The 25,864-nt window shown below is 51.1% G+C and overlaps 1 protein-coding gene across 6 annotated transcripts in view; it reads left to right on the top strand.

Moving 5' to 3' along the window:
* Celsr1 (cadherin, EGF LAG seven-pass G-type receptor 1) overlaps positions 1-25,864 on the top strand; it is a 135,466-nt gene that overhangs the window by 57,389 nt on the left and 52,213 nt on the right. For all 6 annotated transcript variants that reach the window (NM_009886.2, XM_030248310.1, XM_006520380.2 and 3 more), the window contains exons 3-5: positions 13,529-13,751; positions 16,653-16,768; positions 17,619-17,707. In NM_009886.2, coding sequence (NP_034016.2) covers positions 13,529-13,751; positions 16,653-16,768; positions 17,619-17,707 — 428 coding nt within the window. The remainder of the gene's footprint in view (positions 1-13,528; positions 13,752-16,652; positions 16,769-17,618; positions 17,708-25,864) is intronic.

The raw sequence follows: 25,864 nt of genomic DNA, 5'->3' as shown, positions 1-25,864 counted from the left end.
CCTCTATCCAGAGGCTTCAGCTGGCATCTCTTTGGCAGTGTCTTGTAAGACTCGGCTAGCTACATGGTTGGTTCCCTCCTGACAGAGAAGCATCAGGGGGAGCCAGCTGGTTCCCCAGTCCCTCCCTGTCAAATGGCCCTTTGTGGAAGTCTTTGTAGACTCTCTTGCTTCAGATAGAGAAGCTGAGGGGCACCGTTGCAGGGAGGATTGGTGTCTTCAGGGTGTGAACAATGCCCATCTAGCTGAGAACCTGCTGCAGGCATTTACAGAGTGCTTGCTGTATGCCAGACCAATGTTCAGTCAGACATTACCCTATCTGCGTGGGCAAGTGACCTGGGTCACTTTATGTATTCTCTTTAGTTGTTATTTAGGACCCTTGCCATCTTTCAGCAGCAGCACGGGGCATGTAACAGCCTCTGCATCAGGCTTCATCCCTGGGGCTACCATAGCAGACCTCTTAGAGATACTAAGGGTATGATGTGACCATGCTGGCGCAGGGAAGTGAGGCCACTGGGATCTGTGGACCCTCGGCTCCCCTGCAATGACAGTGGACCCATTGGGTGCAGCCAAGTGACTTCTGAGGCGCTCAGATTTCCTCTTCATCAGCACAGTCATTTCTGGAAGGACGATAAAGGGACAGTGGGCACATCTGTCATCTCCGGGAGATGTGACTGGCATGAGGCTAATTTGATTCTCTTCGGGTACTGAAAGCATCATGCTATTTCCCTAGAGATAAAACTCATTAAGGGCGATTACTTCTCCCCGATCCTCTTCCTCCCCTCTCCTCCATTTCTTGCCTTTGAAGCGCTCGCTTTTCTCCGTGGAGGTAATTGTGCTCATTTATTCACGATGAAAGCAGCGCTGTCGTCACACAGCTTTAATTTCTTGTTTCTCGGTAAGCCGAGCTCAAGCTCTAGGCCTCCTCATGGCGGGCTTGGAATTAGCCCAACTGTGCCAGGAACCCTCGGCTTCCTGTGCTGCAGGACAGGAGAGTCAGGAAGGCATCCGTTACATTTCAGGAAAGGCTCTCTGAATTCACCGGGAGATGGAGTCCGGATAGCTCTCCTGAGTTTCCTAATCCACCCTGGTTTTAGAGTGTGCCCAGCCTATGAACACCTGGAATCCCTGGTGTTTGTAAGGGAAGGTAGTGGCATGTCCCTGCCGGTACATCTCTGCTTTGGGACCACAGATGGGTTTAACAACTCCCTATAGATGGAAAGGACTGAGAAGACTTCAGAGGTGGGCACTGGATACGTATTGGGTAGTCTCTTATTTTCTTAGCCACACTGGTGAGATGGACTGGTGGGCTAAGGCACTTGCTACCAAGCCTAAGGACCAGAATTTGGATCTCTGCTACCCACACAGTGGAAGGAACGAACCAACTCTTACCATTTTTCTCTGACCTCCACACATGGCCCCCAATAAATAAAAATTTCTCAGCCTGGTGGTGGTGGTGGCGGCAGCACATGCCTTTAATCCCAGCACTCGGAGGCAGAAGCTAGGTGTATTTCTGTGAGTTCAAGGCCAGCCTGGTCTACAGAGTGAGTTTTAGGACAGCCAAGGCTACACAGAGAAACCCTGTCCAAAAAAAAAAAAAAAAAAAAAACCCAAAAAACGAAACAGTTATTTTTTTTAAGCCCATAAACACATACAAGCATGTTTCCCTCCATGTCTTGCTTCTCGTTCTCTATTTGGAGTATACCACTTTTGGTTTTTGTTAAATACTTTTGTATGTGGTCATGGACTCCCGTGTTGCTCCTCTTAATTGAATTCATTCACCCCATCTCTTAGCTCCCTTATTTGCAGTCTTCCTGTCTGAATGTGCTTCCTCCTGTCCATCTGTCTGTCTCCAGTGTCCCTTCCTGGTCACTAAGGTCCTTTGGGTTTTGGGCCTGTGGCCAAGCTCCAAATTGAGTCGGGGCCCAGCACTGCCGGCTTCTGGGCGTTTCTAGGGTGGCTTCCCCCCCTCTCCCTCTCCCTCTCCCCCTCTCTCCACTTCAGGGAGACCTGGGAATAGTTACCTAGTTATCATCTCTCGCCTGGGGTACATTCCTGAATGACAGCTTTGATGTCAGCAGGAGGGGCGGGTAGTTCAGCTGCATCCAGATCTGAGAGGGGAGGGGTGGTCACTGTCACAACTAAAGCTCTCTTTGGGTGTCCCTAACTTGATCCCTGTTCTTAGAGTCCCTCCACCCCCTTGCTGCTTGTCTTCATTCTGAGTGTGTGTTTCTGTAAATCCAAGGCAAGGGGCGCTTTGCACAGCTGTCGAATACAAAGCTGCTGCCCCAGCTCAGGGCCATGAGCTCCTCTGTCTCCTATACAGAGAATGCTCCCTAGGGATGGGTGCACCCTAGGAGGTAGGGCTTGGGGAACCCTCAGTGGTATTCAGTTTGAACTTTGTACCAGCCCCTGAAGTACTTTCTTCCTTTAAGAGCCTCCTCGGACTGCAGAACCCTCCTGAAGCTGAGGGTGTTGTATCTAGGCTCAGTGTGATTGCAAGAACGCAATCACCTGTGTGTGTTTAGGAGCAATTTTAAAGTAAAAGCCCTAGTTATAAATATAGACATTATCCAACTCCTATTAGTTTGAGGTAGAGGGATGCTGTTCCTGTCTCCTTGGGGACAGTGTGCCAGGTGGCCCCATCAGAAAACCCCATGTTGTGTGGTGCATTGCCTCTGAGCCGTGTCCTGATCCTGCAGAAAAATCTCCTTGAGCACAGGAAGGAGGGGCACCCAGAGAGCTGAAGGCTACAGGGTATACAACTCAGCTACGCTGGGAGTGGTTCCTAACCCTCTAACATTAGTCCTTAATGTGGGGGATAATTATCAGTTAAGGCGAAGATCATTACATTGCCCATAATTAAAATCTCAGCTAGAGCAGCGAACACTTTGAGACTCTGCGAGAGACATTACGTTTTCTTCTCGTCGCTGCGCACTTAACCTGCCACTCTGGCTCTTTCCACTTAGTGAGTTGCAACGTGAAGTATTTCTCTCCTGTGCTATCCTGAAGTTGGGCGTTAGTGCACTTCTGTGACCTTGTTTTTTGAGATCCAGATGTGGGCAGGTCCAGCTGTCTGTGAACTTTAACCCCTAAAGCCAGGGCGAGGACTGAAGGGGGCGACTGTATATTGTGGGCAAGTGTCAAGCACAGCTGACAGGCCTCCAGGATGGGCCCTCCCATCATCTCCACATCCTCTTGTGGCTGGTGCTACCAGCAGCTAGCTGGCTTGAGTTCCCTTAACCCCGAATCTGGAATCTGGAATGTTCCAAAATCCAAAACTTGGCGTGCACCAACATGATGCCAAAGTGGAAAATTCCACATCTGACCTCACGTGATGGGTTACAGTCAGAATGCAGGTGTGTCTACAAATTTGTATAAAGTTACCTTGAGGCTACATGTCAAATGTATACATGAACCATAAATGAATTTTGTGTTTAGTCTTGATACCCCTCCCAAGCTCGTTATGTGTATACGGAGATTCCAGAACTTTAAAAAGAACCTGCTGAAATCTAAAACCTTCTCATCCTAGGCACGCTTTTTTTTCTTTCTTTGAACTAAGGTCCTCTGGGGAGTTGAGGTTGACCTTTGAACTCACGATCCTCCTGCCTCAGTCTCCCGAGTGCTGGGATTTCAGGCTTATGCCGCCATACTTGTCTGTGTGGGTATGGAATGAGGGATCTGGGTTTGTATAAGGGATCTACATAGCCTGTACTGCCACCGGTGAGGTAAGATGCTTGAGCCATGTCCCTTTATGTTTCTGAAGGCCCCGAAGGCCATGGTCGAGGTATGCCCAAAGTGGGGGTGGGGGGGGTGCTTCCTGTCTCTTCAGGACTTGTTAGCCACTTGACCTATGCTGCATGGCTACTGCCTATACCTCTCCACAGTGCATGCTTCCTGTGGCCTGGTCTAAATTCTCTCTTACACAGACATCAGCCATTGGAGTAATCATCCCGAATCCAACATGTCCTCCTCTGAGCTCCCCTATACCTGCAAGAGCCTATGCCTAAATAAGTCCTACTCACCGGTGCCAGACTTAGGCAGTTCTAGACCGTCACTTCAGGGAACAACTTACTCTGCCCCATGATTCCTTTTGCTTCTTGCCCGTGTGTGTGTGTGTGTGTGTGTGTGTGTGTGTGTGTGTGCTCACATATGTGTGCGCATATGTGCGTGGGTCTAGTTCCTGCCTGGGGCAGGTGTGCTCTTGCTAAGAGGCAGTTTCCTGAGCATGGTTGTACACAGGGGTCTGAGCCAGAAGCAAGAGCAACCTGAGCCTTATCAGTCAGCTTGCAGATGGCCAAAGAAGAGTGAGTAAGAAAAGCGGAGTTAGTAGTAGGGACATGACTGGCTGTCTGGTCAGTCCTGTATTGGGTGTCTCAGCCATGGGTGAGATGGGGCCTAGCTTCCCTCACCTGACTTGTGGGCATCTCTGTTTTATACACTGTCTGGGCTGGAGGGCTGCAGGTCATCACAGCTGGGCTCACTTGGGGATGGGGAGGGCCTTGGGCTCTAAACTGAAGGATTTGGGCAAGTCTGCCTCCTCTTGGAGGCCTCGGTGGAGAGCCTGCTTTCCCCTCAGCCTCAGCAGCTACCTGTGTTGCCCTTTGCAACCTCCATCCTTGCATCCCACATTCCATCCTCCCCATCCGTTTCCTACAGAATGCTATGATGGCTTTGTCTCTTCTCCCAGTAACCCAGGGTGATCTCTCTCTCTCTCTCTCTCTCTCTCTCTCTCTCTCTGTGTCATGAACCTCATTCTGCAGAGTGTATAAAGCCCCAGCTCTCGGGTGTGGGGTATAATCTTTGGATCCATAATTTTGTGATTGCTACCTCTGGCACCCACTAGGTTGTCAGTAGAAATTTGCTGAGGGCATAAGAGAGCTACCAGACCCCGTGACTTCAGCGTGTGGCCAGGGCTTGGCTGTTCCCCCTGTTTAATGCCACTGTGGAGCCCTGACCTTCAAGCTTCCATAGAGAAATTGAGCCTCTGACCTGAGTGGTGACCCCAGAGGACTTTAGGGAAGGCAACCGTTTGCTAGTCTCCGCCCCATCCATCTTCCCCATAGCATCAGACAAAGCCCCTCTGTCTTGCCTGGGACCATAGGGGCCAGAGCAAGAGCTATGAAGGCATTGATTCCAAGCAAGAAGTTAGCACAAGACCTATTCAGAGGAGGATTTCCTCAGCACACCACTGTGTGGAGAGGGCTCCCATGCTGAGGGAAGTCTCCAGTATCCCTGCTCGGGCTGAGGACAGACTTTTGAAGACTGATACTTCAGTGCGTGTGTGTCCATGTCCTGGGTAGTTCTTTCTGTCTGTGAAGGCCTTAGAGTTCCCAGTTGGCTGCTGTGCCTGCTCTATGTGATTCAGACTTCCAGCCAGACCCCACCCCACAGGATAAAGGCCTCCCAGTCTTGAGGTCTCCCTTCCTTGCCTCCTCCTTCCCTCCTGTCTCTGTTTCTGTCTGTCCATCCCTTTCATTCTCTCCCATTCCCTCCCTTCTCCTTTCCTTCTGTCCCCATACCAACTGCTAAATACCGTGTTAAAGGGCCAGTGAGATGGCTCAGGGAGGCAAAGGGACTTACACAGGCCTGGCAGTTTGAGTTTAATCTCCAGAACTATGTAAAGGAAGGAACCAACTTCGTGAACTTTTCAACTGATATATATATATATCATGCACACATGCATATTTTTTTTTCAAATCAGAAATTGTGTTAAAGCCAGGCGTGGTGGTGCACGCCTTTAATCCCAGCACTCGGGAGGCAGAGGCAGGCGGATTTCTGAGTTCGAGGCCAACTTGGTCTACAAAGTGAGTTCCAGGACAGCCAGGGCTACACAGAAAAACCCTGTCTCGGAAAAAAAAAAAAAAAAAAGAAAAGAAAAGAAAAAAAAGAAATTGTGTTAAAACAGTGGTCCTTAATGCTGTAGCCCTTTAATACAGTTCCTCATGTCACGGTGACCCCCCCCCCCAACCATAAAGTTATTTCATTGCTCCTTCATAACTGTAATTTTGCTACTGTTATGAATCATAACGTAAATATCCGATAGGCAGGATATCTGTCTGATAACGCAATCCTGAAGGGGTTGTGCAACCCACAGGTTGAGAACCACTGTGTTAAAAAGTTCGTTTAAATCTACAAAAAGCACACTGCATGCTGTCACTTGGGCCGTCTGGCCGTCTGTCTGTCTGTCCCTGTGCCATAGTTTTCCAGTCTCTGGGTCTTCACTCTGAGCTCCTCTCACTGGCTGAAAAGAGACACAGCTCTGGGGATCGGGATGTGGGTGTGTCCTCTGGCAGCCCTTCCTGTACCACAGGGGGTTCGTTATCTTCTGGTCTCCTCTGCCCAGTGGCTTCAAGGCCATGGAGGTGGCTGTATTCTAGGGGGTGTGTTCCAAATGTCATTGCAGTACAGGACCCTTTTGGAAGCTGCTCAGAACACTGAGGCTCGGGGTGACACCCCCTCTCCCCCCTCGGGCTCTGCAGGCCCCCACCCTCAGACAGGCAGGTGGCTTCTCCAGGTAGGGAACCTTGCGGGTGGGTGGAGAGCTGATTCTTTACCGCTGGAATGCATTTTATATATATATATATATATATATATATATATATATATTTAAAAAATGGGTGTGACTGGAGTTCTAAGAATTTGCTTCAAAGACAATGAAGTCATCAGAAAAAGACAGACCCTGGACAAGCCCCAGCACTGTGGCCCCTCCTGGCCTCAGGGCTTCCTCTCCCACTGGCTGCCCCTTCTCCTAGGAGCCTTGGCGAGGGGCAGCAGGTGTCTGGGTCCTCTGTTGAGATCTGGGTAGTTTGGCCAGCGGGGAGGGGCTGGGCCACCTGAGCTTGTGGTTCTTCAGTCCCCCAGGAGGTGAGAAAGTCAAACAAAGCTGGAAACTCCCAAGGGGGAAGGGAGGACAGACTAGAACCTGGCAGTCTGCCTGGAGTGAGGAAGGAGGGAGGGAGGGAGGGAGGGAGGGAAGGAAGGGCTGGAGTGACAGTTGCCTGGAGGGGCGGAGTCAGGGCCTGGAGTGACAGCAGCATTCTAGGACCTATGCCAAAGGAGTTCTATTCCCTCACCCACCCTCTGGGTACTTGAGATGGCTCCCCAGCCAGGAGTGACTGGTCTCCCTGCTTCTGGGATAAATATATAATCTGCAAAGCAAAAGCCATTGGCTGGTGTTTGGATAGTAAACCTCTGTCCTGGGCAGTGGTGCTTTGCCAGTTTGATAGAAGTTTTGAGGCCTGAGCCATCATCTCCTGACACCTTCTTATGGTGCCGATCCTAGATATTTACATACTCTAGACCCATCCCTGCGGACTCCATACGGACACCGCTGATGCCGGCGTGGGTTACCCTTGCAGCTGTGTGAACTGACACAAGTTCCCACCTCCTCTGGGCCTTCAGCACACTGAAGCCTGCCTAGAAGAGAGCTTGTCTGGTGATGGCACAGACTGGTCTGTGATACGACTGCTCTCATGGTGCTTTCAGCATTTTCAGCCCTCAGTGTGGCCCCTGGAACAGCCAGAAAGCAAGCATCAGTGGCTAGCCCTGTCAGTCTGCTGGTCTCTGAGGTCTCCTCTGCAAAGCCAGCCTGCAGGATGCTGTCTCTCACTTCTCTACTTGGGTTTACTTGTGGGTATACCTGAGGCTGGAGGTTCTTCCTCAGGTCTGTTCAGAATCTTTGGGCTTGAAAGAGATCCCGGGTCCAAAGGCAACCTCATGTCACGATCCATGTGGGTTAAAGGGTCTGCTCTGTCTGAGCGCTGCAGCTGGCCGCAACCCTCTCTCTGCCTCACCTCTCACTGCCTCTAGCTTCCTCATCGCCCTTGGATCTGCTTTAAGACTCAGTTCATCTTTTTTGTTTTCCCAAACATTTGGCCTGTTTAAGAGACTTTGCAGCTGCAGGTAGCATGGTTTTGCTCATTCTTATAGCTCCAGTTTCTTAAAGTGTCCCATGATGGGCAATTCATTGAATAAGCAGGCAAATGATAGGCGGGCGGATGGATAAAGAAGTTCATCTGGAGGGATGATGGATAGGTGGATGGGAGATGAATAGATGGGTGAAGGGACAGACAGACCAGTGGATAGAGGAAGGTGGATGGTGGGCTCGTGGATTCACGGAAGGATAGATCAACGGATGGAAGAGTATGAGTGGTGATTGGGTAGGAAAAGGGACGAGTGGGTGGGTGGAAACCTGGAAGGATGGGTCGGTCTGCTTAGCGTAGCGCTCCGTGACTTCTCACTGGCACCCGCCTTTCAGTGCCCCAGAGTGCCACTCTCCCATCACAGCCCTTCCTGTGGTGGTGGGGCCTCTGCATGGCGTTGCACAGTGGCTTCTGTGCTAGGACGCAAGGTTCCTTCCTGGGCCCGAGCTCGGATGAGGCTTCCGGCGGGCCACTCTAGGGATCTGTGTGTTTATGACCTGACTTTGGTTGATCTATCCTCAGTTCCCAATGCCACCCCCAGTCCCCCACCCCCTCCCTTGCTGTGTTCACCACCCGTCCTGCTGGTTCTCAGCTCTGCCCGAATTTGCCAGTTTCCAAACTTTTGTGTCTTTTATGCGTTGGGTCTGAGCTCTTTACCATTGGTTGGGGCCTTTGGAAATTCTAGTTTTTCTAGTTTCAAGCCTTCAAGTCTTTATGAAAAGAGAAAGGATTTGTCTTTTTTATTTAGTTAGAAACTTAAGTTGACAAAACTTTGCCTGCCCTTCCCTTCCAGGGGCACACCTTGCCCACTATGAACTCGCAAGGGTCTGGGCACTGTGCTTCTCTGATGCTGGGCTAGGCCTTCTGCTTTTCTAGTCCCTACTCCTGCGTGTGTGCACTGAAGTGGGTCTCAGAGCCAGCAGCTCCTCATTTCCTCTCCCAAACTGAACACGACTACCCTCTGCTCCGTGGCTTCCCTGGACCTGAGTCCTTTCACTTCCATTGGAGTCAAAGCTCCCTGACTACTCTCACCTACCAGCTGACTCCTTCCTATAACAGGCAACCCATTTGCCTAAGTCCTATGGCTTTTGTTTAGACCGAGGGTCAGTGGCTCTGACAGTACCAGCTTGAGTCTCTGGGCAGACAGGACATTACTCACACACATCTAGGTAGGGTACTTATTCAGTGATAGGACATGCATGAGACTCGGGGCTAGCCTGGCCTCAACTCGGGGGACTTTCCTGCAGAACTCTTTCTATTCTTTTTCAGTGGGTTTATGTGTATGCAGCCTTAACGAGGCTAAGGCCAGTGTTCCTCATGGGCCTTGTGGCATGCTCTGCAATATTGAGCTCAGCGATCAGGTTGTCCAAGCTAACCTTACCTTGGTGTGGTGGAGGGGCTACCTATGACATGGGCGTGCAAGGGCAGATGTGGGGAGACATGCTCCAGGGTGGAGAACAACTCAGCAAGTGGCGTTTGACTCTAAGCAGAACACCTGGATGTTCAGGGAACGCCAAATTCTGAACCGTGAAATCTTAGAAAAAGGACGAACTTAAATCACGGCAGTAAGCCTGGAGAAGATTTATTTAATCGAAATGGCACTTCTTGATAGCTGTGGTGGAAGGCCAAGGGTCAAGAGCTCTGGGCCATAGAGTAACTGTTTCAGGAAGAAAAATGATAGGCCAGAGAGGGCTCAAGAGGGAAAGGCACCTGCCATCAACCAAGCCCGAGTGAATTTGAGTTGGGTGAGTTTGAGTCCAGCACCCATAGAAAAGCAAGCGAACAAGCAAGGGTGGGTGGAGATGGCTCCGTGGTTAAGAGTGTTTGCTGCTCTTCCAGATGTCCCCGTTCCTAACACCAGGGTCAGTAGCTCACAATGGTCAGCATCTCTAGCTCCAGAACCTCTAACATCTAACACCCTCTTCTGGCCTTCTCAGGGACATAGACACACAGACACGCAGACATGCACACACACACACACACACACACACACACACACACACACACACGCATGCATGTACACACATATACACAGAAACATATGCACACAGAGAGAGAGCAAGAGAAATACAGAGAGAGAGAGAGAGAGAGAGAGAGAGGAGAGAGAACGAGAGGCATAGAAAAGACCAAAGCATGCCTTTTACAGTTGCTTTATGAGATGAGAGGATTAAGGATGCAGGACTTACAGACTTGACCTGTAGTATTCTCATGGGCTAAAACGACTTGCAGAATTAGAAGCCGTCACTGCTCAAGGTCTCAAGTGTGCGTGCTACATGGTCAAGTTGGCAGCCCCAGGTTGACATTGCTTGGAGCATGCATGCACTGTAAACTGAACACCCCCACCCCAGGGCATCTGACTAACCTCATGCAGAGAAGCCACATGGAAGATAATGTGCAAGGAAAGGCCTCAGTGAGCCAAGATGCATCCCTGATGCCTTGGCAAGAGTGACTGCTGTGACCAGTGTTCTCGTGGGAACATCAGAACAGCCCGCATTGGCTTCCAAAGGACCCAGAGATGAGGCTCCATCCAGGGCTGCTGTGGGTTATCTTCTTCAGCACAGTGACCGCAGCTCACAGTGCCTTATATAAAAGTGGTGTGTGTTTAACCCTACAGTTGGTTCTTTGTCTGAATCTCCCCACACTGCTGGGATCAGAGGAAGAATGATGCCTGCTTTGTAACCTCACGGTTAGCTCAAGCGTGAATCATTGCCTTGGCTTTGTGGGAAGCCCTGGCACTGTATGATATCATCCCACAGACACCCGCCAGTACCTGCAGCATACCCAGCTCTCCTCAGACACCCCCTCATGATGGGCACTAGTCCAGCACCCTAACACGCAAGGCACCCACTGTGGTCCAGGTGTTCTCGGACTTGGCCCTAAATTGAACCCCATGGCTGCACCCCCACTGCATGCTCCCACATAGTGGTGTTGCAGGTGGAGCTGGGGGAGATCCTGGGTCCTGGACCTGCTCAGAGTGCAGTGAAACTCCCTGCAGCATGAGCCACAGTCAAGGGCAGTCTTGGGGAAGGGACATAGACGGTCTTCAGAAATGGAGGGAGAGGCACCTCAGGTCAGCTATCAATGGGTTTCGTCATCAGTGACTAGACAGCTGTAAGGCTCCTCTAGTGATGCTCAGAGTTCTGGGATCCTGACCAGAGGAGCAATGTGACTACGTTAGAGCCAAGAGTGTGGGGCGAATGATCTAGGTCTGTGCTTTTGAGGGCCAGGGGCATGGTAGGGTGACATCTTTGTGGAGTAGTGGCATACTAAGCCAGTGGGTGAGTGTGTTCAGAGACCAGCACTGTAGGAAGTGGTCTACTGTGTCACAGGCAGAGCAAGAGGCTTTGTGAGTCAATGAAACTGGTATAAGGTACATATTTGGGGGGTGCTTGGGTTTAAGGTGAAGGTTCCGGCAGTGGGATGGGGGCATGGGATGTGAGAACGATAGAGGAGGGAGGGGAGGGCCAATGGCATGCGGGTGTCTCCAAGACTCAAAGCCTACCTCCCTGGGCAGATGGTGGAACTCTTAGTCTAGATGGGGGGGGAGGGGGACCTAGAGAGAAACAGGAATTGGGTGGGCTATTGACTGGGCCCCGAGATATACAGCCTTTTGCCTGGGAAGGGAAAAGTCTGGAGGACCACCCCCGCGCCCCAGCCCCAGCCCCAGCCTCAGAGCCTTCCTCTTACAGAGTCCACACTGGACAGACATGAGTTCTGGGATAAACAGAACCACTGTGCAGATTGAGAGCTCCCCACATCCTATCTACACAGGACCCAGCATGTGGTCTCACGGGAAACCTGGGTCTTTTAGACACAGCCAGACACTTGAGGGCAAGTCATGTAGGACTTAGGGTGGGCCCTCTTCCATTTCCAGGGTCTTTAAAAGATAAAGTTGGGGGTGGGGGAGCAGACTGGGCTTCCACATCTGCAGTCCCACGGCTAGGTAGGACTGGAGTTTGGAGGGTCTTACAGGGCAAAGGCTGGCTTTCTCTTCTGGTGGGAAAGTTTGGACAATCCCTGGAGCCTGGAGCCTCCAAAGTCCCCTGCTCTCAGGCACTGGCTGTGAGGAGGGTGAAGGCAGGGCCCTTGGTCTTCACGCTTTAGGGAGCATAAGGCCAGAGTGTCTCTTGGGCGGCTTTGGTCACAGAATGTGCTGGGCGTCAGCGAGCATGGGCTAACCTGGCCTACAGTAAAACTTCTCTCCCAAAGGGGAGAATTTAAGGTGTCTGAAGGAAGAGAGAGAAAGCTCTAAGTTGCAACTTCAATGATGGGCCCTCCCAAGGGTTGCATAGAAGGCTTTGAGCACTGACTGCGTGCTTGAGTGTGAGAGTGTGTGTGTGAGGAGGGGGGTTCATATGAGATGCTCTGTGAGGTGAGTGTGCTTGAGGAGAGTACGGCTGTGAGCATGCGCGTTTGAGACCGAGTCTGAGGCCACAGGGGTAAGGATGTATGTGCCGGTCGGGGTGTTTACAAATGTGAACATGAACGTGTTTGTGAGGGTCTGAGGGTTTGAGTGTGTGACCCATAGGGCGGTGTGAGTGTGTGCAGGTGTGAATACAGGCACGTGAACTCGAAGGTTCCGGCAGGGTGGCCAAGCTCAGAGCCGTGTCCGGCAGGGCCCTGGGCTCCAAGGAGCAGCTTGGGAGATGGACGTATCCACTCTGTGGACCTGAGATGAGCCAGCATGAATCAGTGACTGTTTCTCACCTGCTTCTGCACACTGGCAGCCTCTCTCTGTCCTTTTCTCTGAGCCCATCTCAGCTACTGCAGAACTGGTGGGTGGATGAGAACACACCAGCCTGACCTGAGCCTGGCCTGATAACAGTCTTTCCATGGGTGGGCCTGAATAGCTGTAAAGGTATATAGCAGGTTAGTGACCCCAGCTGCCTTCTGTCTCAGCAGATTTGTTTTCTGGGCTACCGAAGCAGCAGCTTGGGACTCAGTGGGACTTGTCTTTGACACAGAAGAGAACTCCCAGAGGATCTTTTACCCCTATAATCCGTCATTCTTGGGTCACCTCCAGAGCAAGGCATTTCTGCTTTCAGGGAGCAGTACATGTGGATCTGCAAACTGGCAGCAAGCTCTGCCCAAGCCCCAGGTCCAGGTGTCACTGTGGCATCCAAGTCAACTGTGTGACTCAGGGGACAACCACTGTCCACTGGCTCTCCCTTAGTCTCTGTGCTCATTAGTTTTTTTATCAACGTATGCAAACTAGAGTCACCAGGGAAGTGAGAACTTCAATTGAGGAACCATCTCTGTTAGACTGGCCTGTCACTGTCACCCCCATGTCTGCGGGGCATTGTCTTGATGAATGATTAATGAGGGAGGCTCAGCCCATTGTTGGGTGGTGCCAACCTGGGTTATATAAGAAAGCAAACTGAGCAAGCCCTGGAGAGCGAGCCAGTAACCATCCCTCCCTTCTGGCCTCTGCTTCAGCCTCTGGGTTCCTGCCCTGAGTTCCTGCCCTGGCTTCCCTCGATGATAGACGATAGCTGAAATAAACCATTTCCTCCCCTCACGTTATCATGGCAGAGTGAGTGGGGAAAGCAAACTAGGGCATTAGGACAGCCTTTGTGTGATCAATCAACCTCTGCTTTCTCCTCCAGGGGAGCATTGCCAGGTGAACGTTCGCTCAGGCCGCTGTGCCAGTGGAGTATGCAAAAACGGGGGCACCTGCGTGAACCTGCTCATTGGAGGCTTCCACTGTGTGTGCCCACCCGGCGAGTATGAGCATCCCTACTGTGAAGTGAGCACCAGGAGCTTCCCACCCCAGTCCTTCGTTACCTTCCGAGGCCTGCGGCAACGCTTCCACTTCACCGTCTCCCTGGCGTAAGTGCAGCCGTGTTTGTGGGCATCCCTTGGGAATATGTCGTGGGGGTCTGCGCACCTCAACTTTCTAGGCTCTGGATGGTTGAGGAGACCTGCTTGGTGCTGGCTGCTGGACCAGCTGCTCAAGGGTCAGGCCATTGTGTCGATGATGACAGGGGACGTTATTTCAACATAGGGACAACAGAGCATCCGTGCCAAGTCTTCCAAGAGGGGACAGCCCAAATCCCAGGCTACTCTGGTCCTGCCTACCAGCCAACACATGGACATTGCTGATATCTCAGTAGCCAGTGGGGCAGGCCCAGGAATCAGACCTCCTATGCGTGTCACAAGGCTGGCTGCTCAGACACCCAATTCCCCAGCCTTGGTCCTGATCTGTCTGTAAGAGACTGACTGTATGCCCTTCTCCCCCAGAATTTAAACATTACTTTAAAAAATTTCCAATCTATCATTTGGGGCTGGGGAGGTGGCTTACTTGATAAAATACTTTCGTGCAAGCATGAGAACCTGAGTTCAAATCCCAGGCTCCCATGTAGAAGGCTGGCCGCAGTGGCACATGTAATCCCACACCTGGGGAGGCAAAGACAGGAGGATTCCAGAGATGTGCCGGCCAGCCAATGTGGCTGAATCGGTGAGCACCTGAACACATGCATACAGACACGTTACACTCAAAATATCAAATGGACTCACTGGATTCTAGGTGTCAAAAGCCTGTGATTTGGAGCCCGTGACATTTGCTTAGTTGAAAGAAAAGCTAAACCTTCCATTTTGAAGAACTCTGCTAGGTTAAAGTTAGTTCAGTGGAGTGAGGCTTCCACTGGGTGCTTTTGTGCGTGTTTGCAGTAGCTCTCTGCAGCCCGTGCTCTCCACATAGGAGTGTGCTCTTCTCTGTCCTCCCCTGGGTGGCTCACTCCACAGCCTCCTCATTTGCAGAGTTGCCTGCTAAGGTCCAGACCTCATAGGGTGGACAGAGAAGGAGCCTGTTCCTGCATTCTGTCCCAAAGATGAAGCCGGCCAGCAGTGTCCTTATGACCAAAGAACAAGTGACTTCTCCTCGTTCCTCATCTTCTATACTGTGGGCTAACAAGGTCCCTCCCATTGGGTGCATTGTAGGGAGGTCTGAGGATGTGGGGTGGCTCTAGCCATCAGCACTCATTACTGCCCTTCCCACCCCTGCCCTCCTCGTGGCTGATAAATGAACAGTGTTTGCCTATTGGCACAGAACATCCTGAACCCTGTACTATGGGCTCGGGTAATTGTGGTATTTGTCCCTTTGTGACAAGACTCTGCCCTCCATCCAGAAGGCCATCCCTTATGGCACAAGCCTGCAAAGCAAGGGCCCTTCTGTGGGATCTCCTGTGACATGGAATCTACAACAGAGGACTCCCATGAATAGCCACCACCATCCACATCAGAGGAGTCTTGCGTCCCCTGGTGAATGTATCATGGCACGGGCTGGAGAATGTTTATCATGGCATGTGCGGGATGTGAGCCCTGGAGTATAGTCATGGCTCCCTCCCTCCTTGGTATGGCCAGCAGCTCACAGTCACCGGCATCGTGGTGACTTTTGGTAGCCTTTACATATGACTGTCTTAAAACTCGAAGTCACAAGACGGAAGAGTCCCCCAGAGTATTTAGAAGACCAGTGGCCCTCCAGTTACACAGTTTCCTGGGGCACACATCTTGGAAGCTGCTGAGGCCCCTCTTAACCACAGAGACGGCCTAGCCGGCTGAGTTGCCTTGTCTCAGGTGGCTTCTGTTGGGTCTTCTCCTCTTTCTAGTTTCTGTTTGCCAAGTGCTGGGGCTCCCCAGTGGGCCCCACTCCCAGCCGCCCTTTCATCCTCCTTTGTTCTCGGCTCCTTCTCCTCCAGCCCCTCAAGCTTTGGTTTCTATTTCTGTCTTTCCTCATTTTACTTGAAATGTTCCCACCCTCCCCTCCTCCCAGGGCTCCCCATCTCAGTTTCTCTGTCTTTAGCAATGGATGGTGCCTGCCAGGAGGCCACTGTGTAAGAGGGGTTAACCTGGGCACACAGAGTCCAGGATAAAATGTTCCAATAGGTACAAGAGGCTGAGAGACTTGGCACTCATGTGGAGACATTAGTGCGAAAGGAACACCTTGGGGGTCTCATCTGATCTGTAGCATGAGATAAGCTATCTGTGTTCTGCCTGTAGAAATGCTTATAGTTAGTAAACAGGCTATGTGTCATCCTTGTGAACATGTAGTCTGTGTGTGTGTGTGCATGTGTGCATGCACGTGCATGTGTGTTCTCTCTCTGTATGTGTGTGTATGTGCATGCATGTGTGTTCTCTGTGCATGTGTGTATTCTGTGTGTGTGTGTATGCATGTGCATGCATGTGTGTGTTCTCTCTGTGTGTGCATGTGCATGCATATGTGTATGTTCTCTCTATGTGCAAGTATGTTCCGTGTGTGCGTGTGTGCACGCATGTGTGCATGTGTGTATGATACTGGGTATTTTCTCCAGTCCTTCTGCACTGTGTTTTTGGAAACGGAAGTATTTCACTAAACCCAGTACTTCCCATCTTCAGATAGTCTAGCAGAGCCTGAGGATCCCCTGCCTTTGCCTCCTGAGTGCTGGGATTACAAGTGGTTATCATGCGTGGCTTTTGACAGGGGGGCGGTGGTGATCTTAACTCTGATCCTCTGACTTGAACCACAAACCTCAATCCACCCAGTCCTTTCTCCCACCCCGCACCGAGTCTTTCCCTTGCCATCGTAGGCCAGCAGCAGGTTGGCTGGACCGTCAGCATCTCTTGTGATAAAGTGCTGGGCAGATTATTTTCCTGAACCATGGCGCTCACTCCCCTGGTTGGTCATGTCACCCTGTGTGTCTTCATGGCCCTGGGGTCCTTCACTGTGTAACATGCTGCTTACTTGGCCCACAGGTTTGCCACCCAGGACAGGAACGCCCTGCTGCTCTACAATGGCCGCTTCAATGAGAAGCATGACTTCATCGCCCTGGAGATTGTGGAGGAGCAGCTGCAGCTCACGTTCTCGGCAGGTGAGGCTCCTGCAGCCACGGAGCACCTCCCAAGGCTCTTCATAGATTAAGTTTATTGTTGTACACACACACACACACACACACACACACACACACACACACACACACCCCACCCCACCCCACGGCTGCTCTATCTTCTGACCCGTACTCTGCATCTCAGAACCTGGCCCCTCGAGGTCAGAGTGCAGGAAGATGTCAATGTCAGGGTAGTGTAGTGCTAATACCAGCCAGAGCCTGGTTCCTAGATGGGAATTGGTGACTGAAGTGCAGTGATGTGAGTGGAGAGACAGATAGCTCAGCAGTTAAGAGCACTTGCTGTTCTTGCAGAGGATCTGGGTTCGATTCCCAGCACCCATGTGGTAGCTCACAACTGTTCATAACTCCAGTTCCAGGATATCCAATGCCGCCTTCTGTCCTCTGTATCAGACATACATAGGGTACACTTATAGACATGGAAGCAAAACACCCATACACATAAAAAATCAAATAAACCTAATAATTATAATAAAGATGAAATACAGTGTACCTGTAAATTATTGTGGTGACTTATACCAGCATGAGAGGACCAGGCAGGTACAGATGTGGGGATCAGGCCCTGGGGGTTGAGAGGGGCTAGCCTTCTCTACTCAGGACTCCTCTTTTTTTTTTTCCTCTCTCTCCTGTTTTAGAATCTTGCTATCTTTCAGGTCAAGGCCCTCCACAGAGTGGGAATGGGGGATGGCTTACCGTGGTGGCCATGCCAAAAGAAAAGACACATAGCCGGTCTCTCTGAGCTGTGTGTCTACAGTGCAGCCTGGAAGCCTGATTGGAGGCCCCTAACCTGTCTCTGGATCTCCCTCTTGCTGCACAGGTGAGACCACAACCACGGTGACACCGCAGGTTCCTGGAGGTGTGAGCGATGGGCGGTGGCATTCGGTGCTGGTGCAGTACTACAACAAGGTAGGAGGACGCCTGCTTGCCTCCTTGCCTGCTCACCTCCTCGTGATGGCTGAGTGGCTTTTCTGCTTAGGATGATGTTCGTACTGTGATGTAAGGGCAAGCACTGTTGGAAGGGAACAGAGGGTGTGATATCAGCCAAGGGTTCTGTGCACGTAGCCATTGCTTGAAGTGAAGCTGTATGGGCAGACAGAGACTCAGATATACTAAGAAAGGATACAGAGAATTTGCAAAGATTCCAGGAGCTGCTCTGAGCTGTGATGGTGTGTGTGTGTGTGTGTGTGGTGTGGTGTGTATGTGCACACACGTATGTACATTCCCAGCTCTGATTGCGCATCTTGTGTGAGCTGTGACTCGGGGTTGTTCCCAGCTCTGAAGGCAGACGTCTTGGGTATGTTTTGCAGTTTATTGGCTGTAAGGAAACATGTGATCACTTCTGTTTCATGAAGTCATGTGCTTTCCTGGGCTGTGTTTTTTTTTCCCCTTACACCTCCCCTCCCATGCCACCATCTCTGGGTCTCACCATGAGCCCATGCTGGCCTCTCCTGCCCCTCACTGAGCAGGGCCACAACCCTCCCCGGACTTTCTAAGACCCACATCTATGTTAGACCCGCAGATGAGGAATGAGGTCTCCCTTCCTGCGCAACCTGTATGGTGGCAAAGGTATTTTCTAAATTTCCTGTCCGTGGCACTTCAGGCATTTTGGTACCTGCGATGTCATCTGCCCACTCTTAGGGCATGGGACTGTCCTTGTCTCCAATTCCTTTACTGCTGCCAATCACTGCTGTCTTCCTTTCTCTAAGGTCACCCCTTACATTTGCAGTGGGCATCTTTTTATTTCTGAAGGTCCCTACAACCACCCCAGATAGATACCAGGGACAGTCTTTGGTCCCCATTTTGTGTTCCTAGCTGTGAGTAAGCTGTCTCGTGTAAGCATCGGCCAGTGCAGCCTCTGCTGCCTCAATGGTTTTGGAGTGAGAAGGAAGGGTTACCATGGCCTGGGACCAAAAGCTCCCTGACGAGCTTGAGGGACACTGAACGAATCAGGAGTGCTTTGGACTTGGGTAGGACTTGGGTAGGACTTGGGATTAATCCCCAGACCTATCTCCAGTGGGGATCAGTGTGTTGCACAGGACACAGTTGCCAGAGAGAAGAGCAAATCTCTGCTGTCCACATTGTCCTATCTCAGAGACTTGTATTTGATTATGAAGTGATGGCCCTGTGGATTTGGGGGCAGTTACTATCAATATGAAGGACATGGCTTGCACTTCCCCTGGGTGGCTCACAGTAGCCCCTTGAGAAGCAGTAAGCTGTGGCCCCTCCTCTGTGTTCTCTCTTTCCCAGAACTCACAGCTGGATGGACTTTAAGCTCCTTTCTGTGATGTCTTAATCGGCCATTGTTTCCCAGCTGTTTCTTTGGGGGTTATCTCCCCCACAGTCCTCCGTCCATCATGCTTTGCACTGCTGTCTTAGTTAGGGTTTCACTGCTGTGAACAGACACCATGACCAAGACAACTCTTATAAGGGCAACACTTAATTGGGGCTGGCTTACAGGTTCAGAGGTTCAGTCCATTATCATCATGGGGGGAAGCACGGCAGTGTCCAGGCAGGCATGGGGCAGGAGGAGCTGAGAGTTCTACATCTTGTTCCAAAGGCAAACAGGAGAAGACTGACTTCCAGACAGCTAGGATGAGGGTATTAAAGCCCACACCCACAGTGGCACACCTACTCCAACAAGGCTGCACCTCCTAACAGTGCCACTCTTAGGCCAAGCATATACAGACCATCATGACTGTAAATCAACGATTCCCACCCTATTCTCACCCTGGAGAAAATGCACCCTGCAACCATCTACCTATGTTGTGGCTAGAGGATAGTTGTAACCCCAAGCACACAAGTGCGGGCTGAGCTCCCATGACCGGGAGCACTGGGAGCCTCTGAGCTTGGGGTTGCTTTTCTGTGTCTCTGCGGAGGGGGGCATGGTCACCTGAGAAGCTCAGGCTTTTGATTGATCTGCCCATGCATTCTGGACAGCTGGTCAGGTGACGACAGAGCTCCCACGAAGTGGAACACACTTGATTCAGGACAGAGTGTCTATGGTTTTGTGACCCAAATATACCCGTCCTTGGGTCCCGATATCTCATAACTCTTTTGAGTGGAAAGAGTTACAGAAAGTCACTCAGTAGCCAGGCAGTATTGGTGCATGCCTTTAATCCCAGCACTTGGGAGGCAGAGGCAGGTGGATTTCTGAGTTCGAGGCCAGCCTGGTCTGCATAATGAGTTCCAGGACAGTCAGGGCTATACAGAGAAACCTGTCTCGACACCCCCCCCCCCAAAAAAAAGAGTGACAGATAGTCCTGCAGATGCTGGACTTGCTGGCCTCTACTCCCAGGCAGAACATCCAGGAACATTCACCCTATCACCTTGCTGACTTACCTTGGTCCTGTGGCTTCTCTTATATGTTCTTCCTGCTATACATCCTCCGTACCTTATGTGGACACTCCCAGTGGTTTGTGCTTCCAGAATGTATAGGCCTGTGAGAATGAACCACGGGAACCCTGGGGCATCAGGGAAACATGGGGTGTATTTCCTTTCTTGCTTACGTCAGAGACACCCATCCAGACTGCAGGCTTGCTGCTGAGGGAGGGGAGGGGTGGGTGGGAGGTTGAGCCAGCCTCCATTTCCCCATTCGAAGCTTCTGCATCTGTTTGCTGTGGCCAGAGCAACAGCGCATCCTGTGGTTGGGTGGGGCCTCTCAGCCCAGCTGTGAATTCTCTATCCTGTGAGCCAGCTCAGAGGAGCACCCCATTACAGAAGGCTACCTCAAATGGCCCAGAAGAAAGAGGGGCCCCGTGCCAGAGGATCAGTAGGTAAACGTGGGTTACTGGAATCTGTGGTTCCCTTTCTAGGCTGGGTCCTTTCAACAGCTCCCTCCACCTCCCAGTGAACAAACACAGCCCGGAGCACAGGATTAGGCCTTTGCTGGGCTGTTTCCTTCTCTTGCCAGAGGGTGGGTATTTTAGGGAAGAAACCAACCAGTCTCCCTTATGGCCTTTAACCTCCATGTGGGGGTTAAGTAGGCCACACAACAGGGGGATATTAGCAGAGATTACAGTACGGCCCTGATGTTTCTGTCTGCCTCTGCCTCTACCAATCCAGGTTGCAGGGACAGACACGCTTTGGGCCTGGGAAGACCTGTCAGGCTGGGAACAATTTCAGGCCTGAGTCCGGGCAGCAGCCTGAGGTCACAGTACTCCAGTGTGGGCGTATTCATTTTATTATTTTATTGGGTTCTTATACTTCTACCTCCCTTGCAACCCCATTTCATCCTAATTTCTTCTAGCCCCCAATACTAGGTAGGAGATAAAGAAGGCTAGAGTGGAAAGCCGGTGTAGACCTCTATTGGCTACTTCCTGCTGATTAGGGTCGTCCAGTTCCTAGGGGCAAGTCCAATCTTCCACATCAGAGTATCTCCAACTTCCTCTGGTCGAGCCATAACAACAGCAACCAGGGCAGCAGCCTCCTCCTTCAAAGCCCCCTCCCCCCACTCCTCTCAAGGCTCTGACATTTATTCCCTCTCCAGCGTCCCCAGAATTAAACTATCTGCAGCTGGCAAAAATCACACTCCCTTAGAGCAGGAACAAGACCATCAGAGGTAACGGCTGTGGACAAACTGAAGCAGCCCCTATCCCACACCCGGGATTAGACAGAAAAACATATTCACACGATGTGACTTTTTAAAAAAATATTTATTTATTTATTATATGTAAGTACACTGTAGCTGTCTTCAGACACCCCAGAAAAGGGCATGAGATCTCATTACAGACGATTGTGAGCCACCACATGGTTGCTAGGATTTAGAAGAACAGTTGGAGCTCTTAATTGCTGAGCCATCTCTCCAGCCCTGGGTTGTTTTTTTTTTTTTTAAAGAAACCAAAACTCTCACTTGACTCCAGTCTGTAAAGATGGAAAGAGACTCCGAAAGTGACACTTTCAGGGCGAGTCACTCTGTTGGGTCTCTGTGTGGGAATTGTCATTGTCATCCTCATTTGTGGCCGTCTCTGTTCCGAGTCCTCTGGCAATAAAATGTGGAATGACCTCAGGCTACCGAAGATGGCTGAGAAGGTTGCCTGAGGAGAGGTTCAAGGTGATGAAGGAGAGTAAGCCACACTTGAAGGGACTCAAGCCGCATCCTGATGGTGGCCTTAAGTTGAGTGGGGTCCAGCAGCAGCTAGCTGTGCCGGTCCCGAGCGCACTGCTCCTGGAGACTTGTGCATCTCTCCGACTCTGCAGTAAGGGTGTGGAGTTGACTGCTGGCTGCAACTGTCACATCTGCCCCGCTCTTTAGGAATGCTGGCTTCCTTCAGGCACATCTTTGCCATGCTTAGATTCGATCCTGGGCATTGCCAGGTCAGCCTGCCAACATGCCTCTGCCCAGAGACCACAGTGCCCTTTGTGGGAACCTTGTGCTCTGCTGGCCTGTGGGGGGACTTCAGAGCTGCCAGGTTGGCTTCTCGTCCGGGTCCCCTGGGGAAACAGGTGAAACGCACAAACAGGATGATCCAGGGAAGGAGGGACGACGGGCAGGCCAGTGTGGGGCAGCAGGGAGGCCTGCTGGCCTAGGGCAGGTGATGGTGGAGCTGTGTGACTGTCCATCCTGGAGGTCACACTGTGGTCAGGCCCTGAGGAGGACAGTGTCTGTGGCCTCAGGGAACCCTCTGCAGACCTTCCCAGTGAGGGCAGGTGAAGGCGGTTTGCTCTTTCTTCCTACTTAGTGACATTTTCAGTGAGAACACCTGTTGGTTAAGTCAGCCTCCAGGGAAACAGGAGCCCACTGGAGTTGGTGGTGGCTCCAGCAAGGGCCTGTTAGAGAAAGCCACTGTTCCTGCCTCTTGGGTTTCACCCAGCCCTTCTCTGGAAGCACCAGGGAGGTTTGGCTGAGTGGAGATTTGTGGTTGTGGCCTCCCTGTTGATTCTCTTCCCCACCCCCTTGCCCCGGGCTTTTGTAAAAATAGGTTAAGCAGGCTGGAGAGATGGCTCAGCGGTTAAGAGCACTGACTGCTCTTCCCGAGGTCCTGAGTTCAATTCCCAGCAATTATATGGTGGCTCACAACCATCTGTAATGGGATCCCTTGCCCTCTTCTGGTGTGTCTGAAGACAGCAACAGTGTACTCACATACATAAAGTAAATCTTAAAAAAAATAAACGGCTAGGCGTGTCCACCTAGGGCATAGGATGGCTGATGTCAGTAAACGCATTTTAACTCATTTCTTTGCACTTGAAACTCGGGTTTCAATGCTTTGTTTCTTTTAAGTCACCTTTCAGCACCCAGGAGTGTGTGTGGTGTTAAGAGAACATTATTACCCACACCCCCAACACAGAGGCATCTGGCTGCTTCCAAAAGAGGCGTGCGTGGTCTAGAGGGGAGGGAACCGACTACTGGACAGTGGTAATCTTGAGTTCCTCTTTTGCTTCCTGAGGGATTTTGGCTACACCTTGCTTTGCTTAAGGAGCCCAAGTGGGGTCTGGGGACACAGGGACACCACAAGTCCCACCCTCTTGGATGTCTCAAGGGATCGACCTGACTAGAGCTAACACACATGTCAGAAAAGCTAAGGTCAGGTGGGCTGTGACTTGGAACGTGTGTGTGTGTGTGTGTGTGTGTGTGTGTGTGTTGTGTGTGCATGCATGTGTGCATGTATGTATGTATTGGTGTTTTGAGACAGAGTTTCTCTATTATGTAGCCCTGGCTATCCTGGAACTCACTATGTAGAACAGGCTGGCCCCAAACTGGTAGGATCCACCTGACTCTGCCTCCCCCAGTGCTGGTAATAAAGACATGCACACCGTGCACTGAATGGAGACAGATTTAAGGTTTACAGCTAAACAGGGAAGCAGGTTTACTAATCTCAATAGGTGTCTATAAGGAAGCAGTCTCAGGCTGTAGCCATCCGATTTATTAATTAATTTATTTTATGTATGTGAGTACATTGTAGCTGTACAGATGGTTGTGAGCCTTCATGTGGTTGTTGGGAATTGAATTTTTAGGACCTCTGCTCACTCTGGTCGGCCTTGCTCACTGCAGTCAATGGTTGGCTCCGCTGGCTCAGTCCCTGCTCACTCCGGCCCAAAGATTTATTTATTATTATACATGAGTTCACTGTAGCTGACTTCAGACACACCAGAAGAGGGTGTCAGATCTCATTACATTGTGAGCCACCGAGTGGTTGCTGGGATTTGAACTCAGGACCTTCGGAAGAGCAGTCGGCTCTTACCCACTGAGCCATCTCACTAGCCCCGGTTGATGCTTTCTATACACACTGTTAACATTCCCAGAGGAAGGCTTTTTTCTGAAGCTCACCCAGGGAAGGCTTTGCCACTCCCATGAGACTGAGCGTTGAAGTTCTTGAGGTGGCCATGCCCAAGTCAGATAATACACAACACTCAGGACTCCATCCGCTCTCCACGTGAGGACCCTCTTAGTTGGGACCCTCCTCACTGCCTTGGTCAGGAAACCAAGGGTACCACATGTATTTGGCTGTGCCTACCTCAGTTCCTCAGACAGCCCCCAGCTCATTGGGAAGTGAGCTTTATGTGGTCATCTCGGACTCATGGGGTAGTGTGGACTCTCCTGTGGGGTACCCTCAGGATGTGGGGAGAAAATGGCGTCTGAAGTCAGGGTGAGTCTGTAGGGGAAGTTTTCTTGAAGGGATTAGGAGGCGAGAGGGGCCAGTTGTTGGGCTTCTCACTCTGGCACATCTGGCATTTGGGGTTGACGATGACCTTAGTAGGGAAGAGGCTCATTCTGTGTTCCTGGCCATTACTAACAAGATGTCACAGGACCCATGCCCTAGTGAAGATTCAAATGTCTCGAGTCATTACTAAATATCTTCAAAGGATTGCCCCCTTCTGGGCCTTCTGCCTCTAGCACAGGGACATCACTGTCTTGGCTGTCATACTGGCCTCCTGCAGCTGACAGGGCTTGTGAAGTTCCTCTCAGATCAGGTTGGCTCTTAGGTGCTTGGACCCTTCTTGTTCTAGGAATGATCCGAATGGTGATCCTCCTCCTCCTCCTCTTCCTCCTCTTCTTCCTCCTCCTTCTTCTTCTTCCTCCTCCTTCTCCATATCAGCATCAGCATCATTATCATCATCGTGGATAGCAGTTTTAAATTTTTTCCATCAAGTCCCTAATAGCCCCGTAAGTCAAGCCGACCAATCCAAGACCTCAGTAGCAAGTTACAGTATCTAGTCTGGTTTTCTTTTTCTTTTTTTTTTTTTTTTTGGTTTTTCGAGGGTTTTTCTGTATAGTCCTGGCTGTCCTGGAACTCACTCTGTAGACCAGGCTGGCCTTGAACTCAGAAATCCGCCTGCCTCTGCCTCCCAAGTGCTGAGATTAAAGGCGTGCACTACCATGCCTGGCTTAGTCTGGTTTTCTTGCATTTTCCCTCCAAAACATGGACAAAATCAGTCTTCCTTTTCACAGCTTGTGCATAGCGGGGTCTGCTTCCCAATACCCTATAATTAGGGAGTAAACGTGTGATCAAGAAACTGTGTCAGCTGTGAGAAGATAGTGACGATACTTTACAGGTGTGATCTTGGTTAAAGGAGAGAGAGAGACAGAGAGAGGGGGGAGCGAGAGAGTGAGCGCAAATTGTACAGGAACTGCAAACTATTGGGGGTTGGAGATAGATGACTCGGGTGTTCAGAGCGCTGGCTGACATGAGCTTGGTTCCCAGCATGCACGTGGCCGCTCACAAGCATCTGTAACTCCAGTTCCTGGGTATTCGTCATCCTGTTCTTCCCGACACTGCACGTTGAGTGGTGTACACACACGCGCAGGCAAAACACCCATACCCATTAAAAAATATCTAAAGGGCTGGCAAAATATTGCTTTCAAATGGTAATAAATCAGACTAACGTGATTAATGTCAGTATGGGTTGCCATGTTTTCCTTGTCTGCATAAATCTGCCGAGGAAAGATTACCGTGTGTGTTCTTGTCTATTCAGGCCGAGTGTTTCTGGTACAAAATCCAGAGTCCCTTTTATGAGAAGAGGGGGCTCTAGCACAAAGGTACCCCTCTTCTCAGCACCAAGCCCCACCCCCGACTGGGGTTGGGGGGGGGGGATACCTGTGCTCAGGTGACCTTGGACTGACCTCTG

This window comes from Mus musculus, chromosome 15 (assembly GCF_000001635.26).
Source record: "Mus musculus strain C57BL/6J chromosome 15, GRCm38.p6 C57BL/6J".
Taxonomy (NCBI): domain Eukaryota; kingdom Metazoa; phylum Chordata; class Mammalia; order Rodentia; family Muridae; genus Mus; species Mus musculus.
This window is presented reverse-complemented; position numbering and strand designations above follow the sequence as displayed.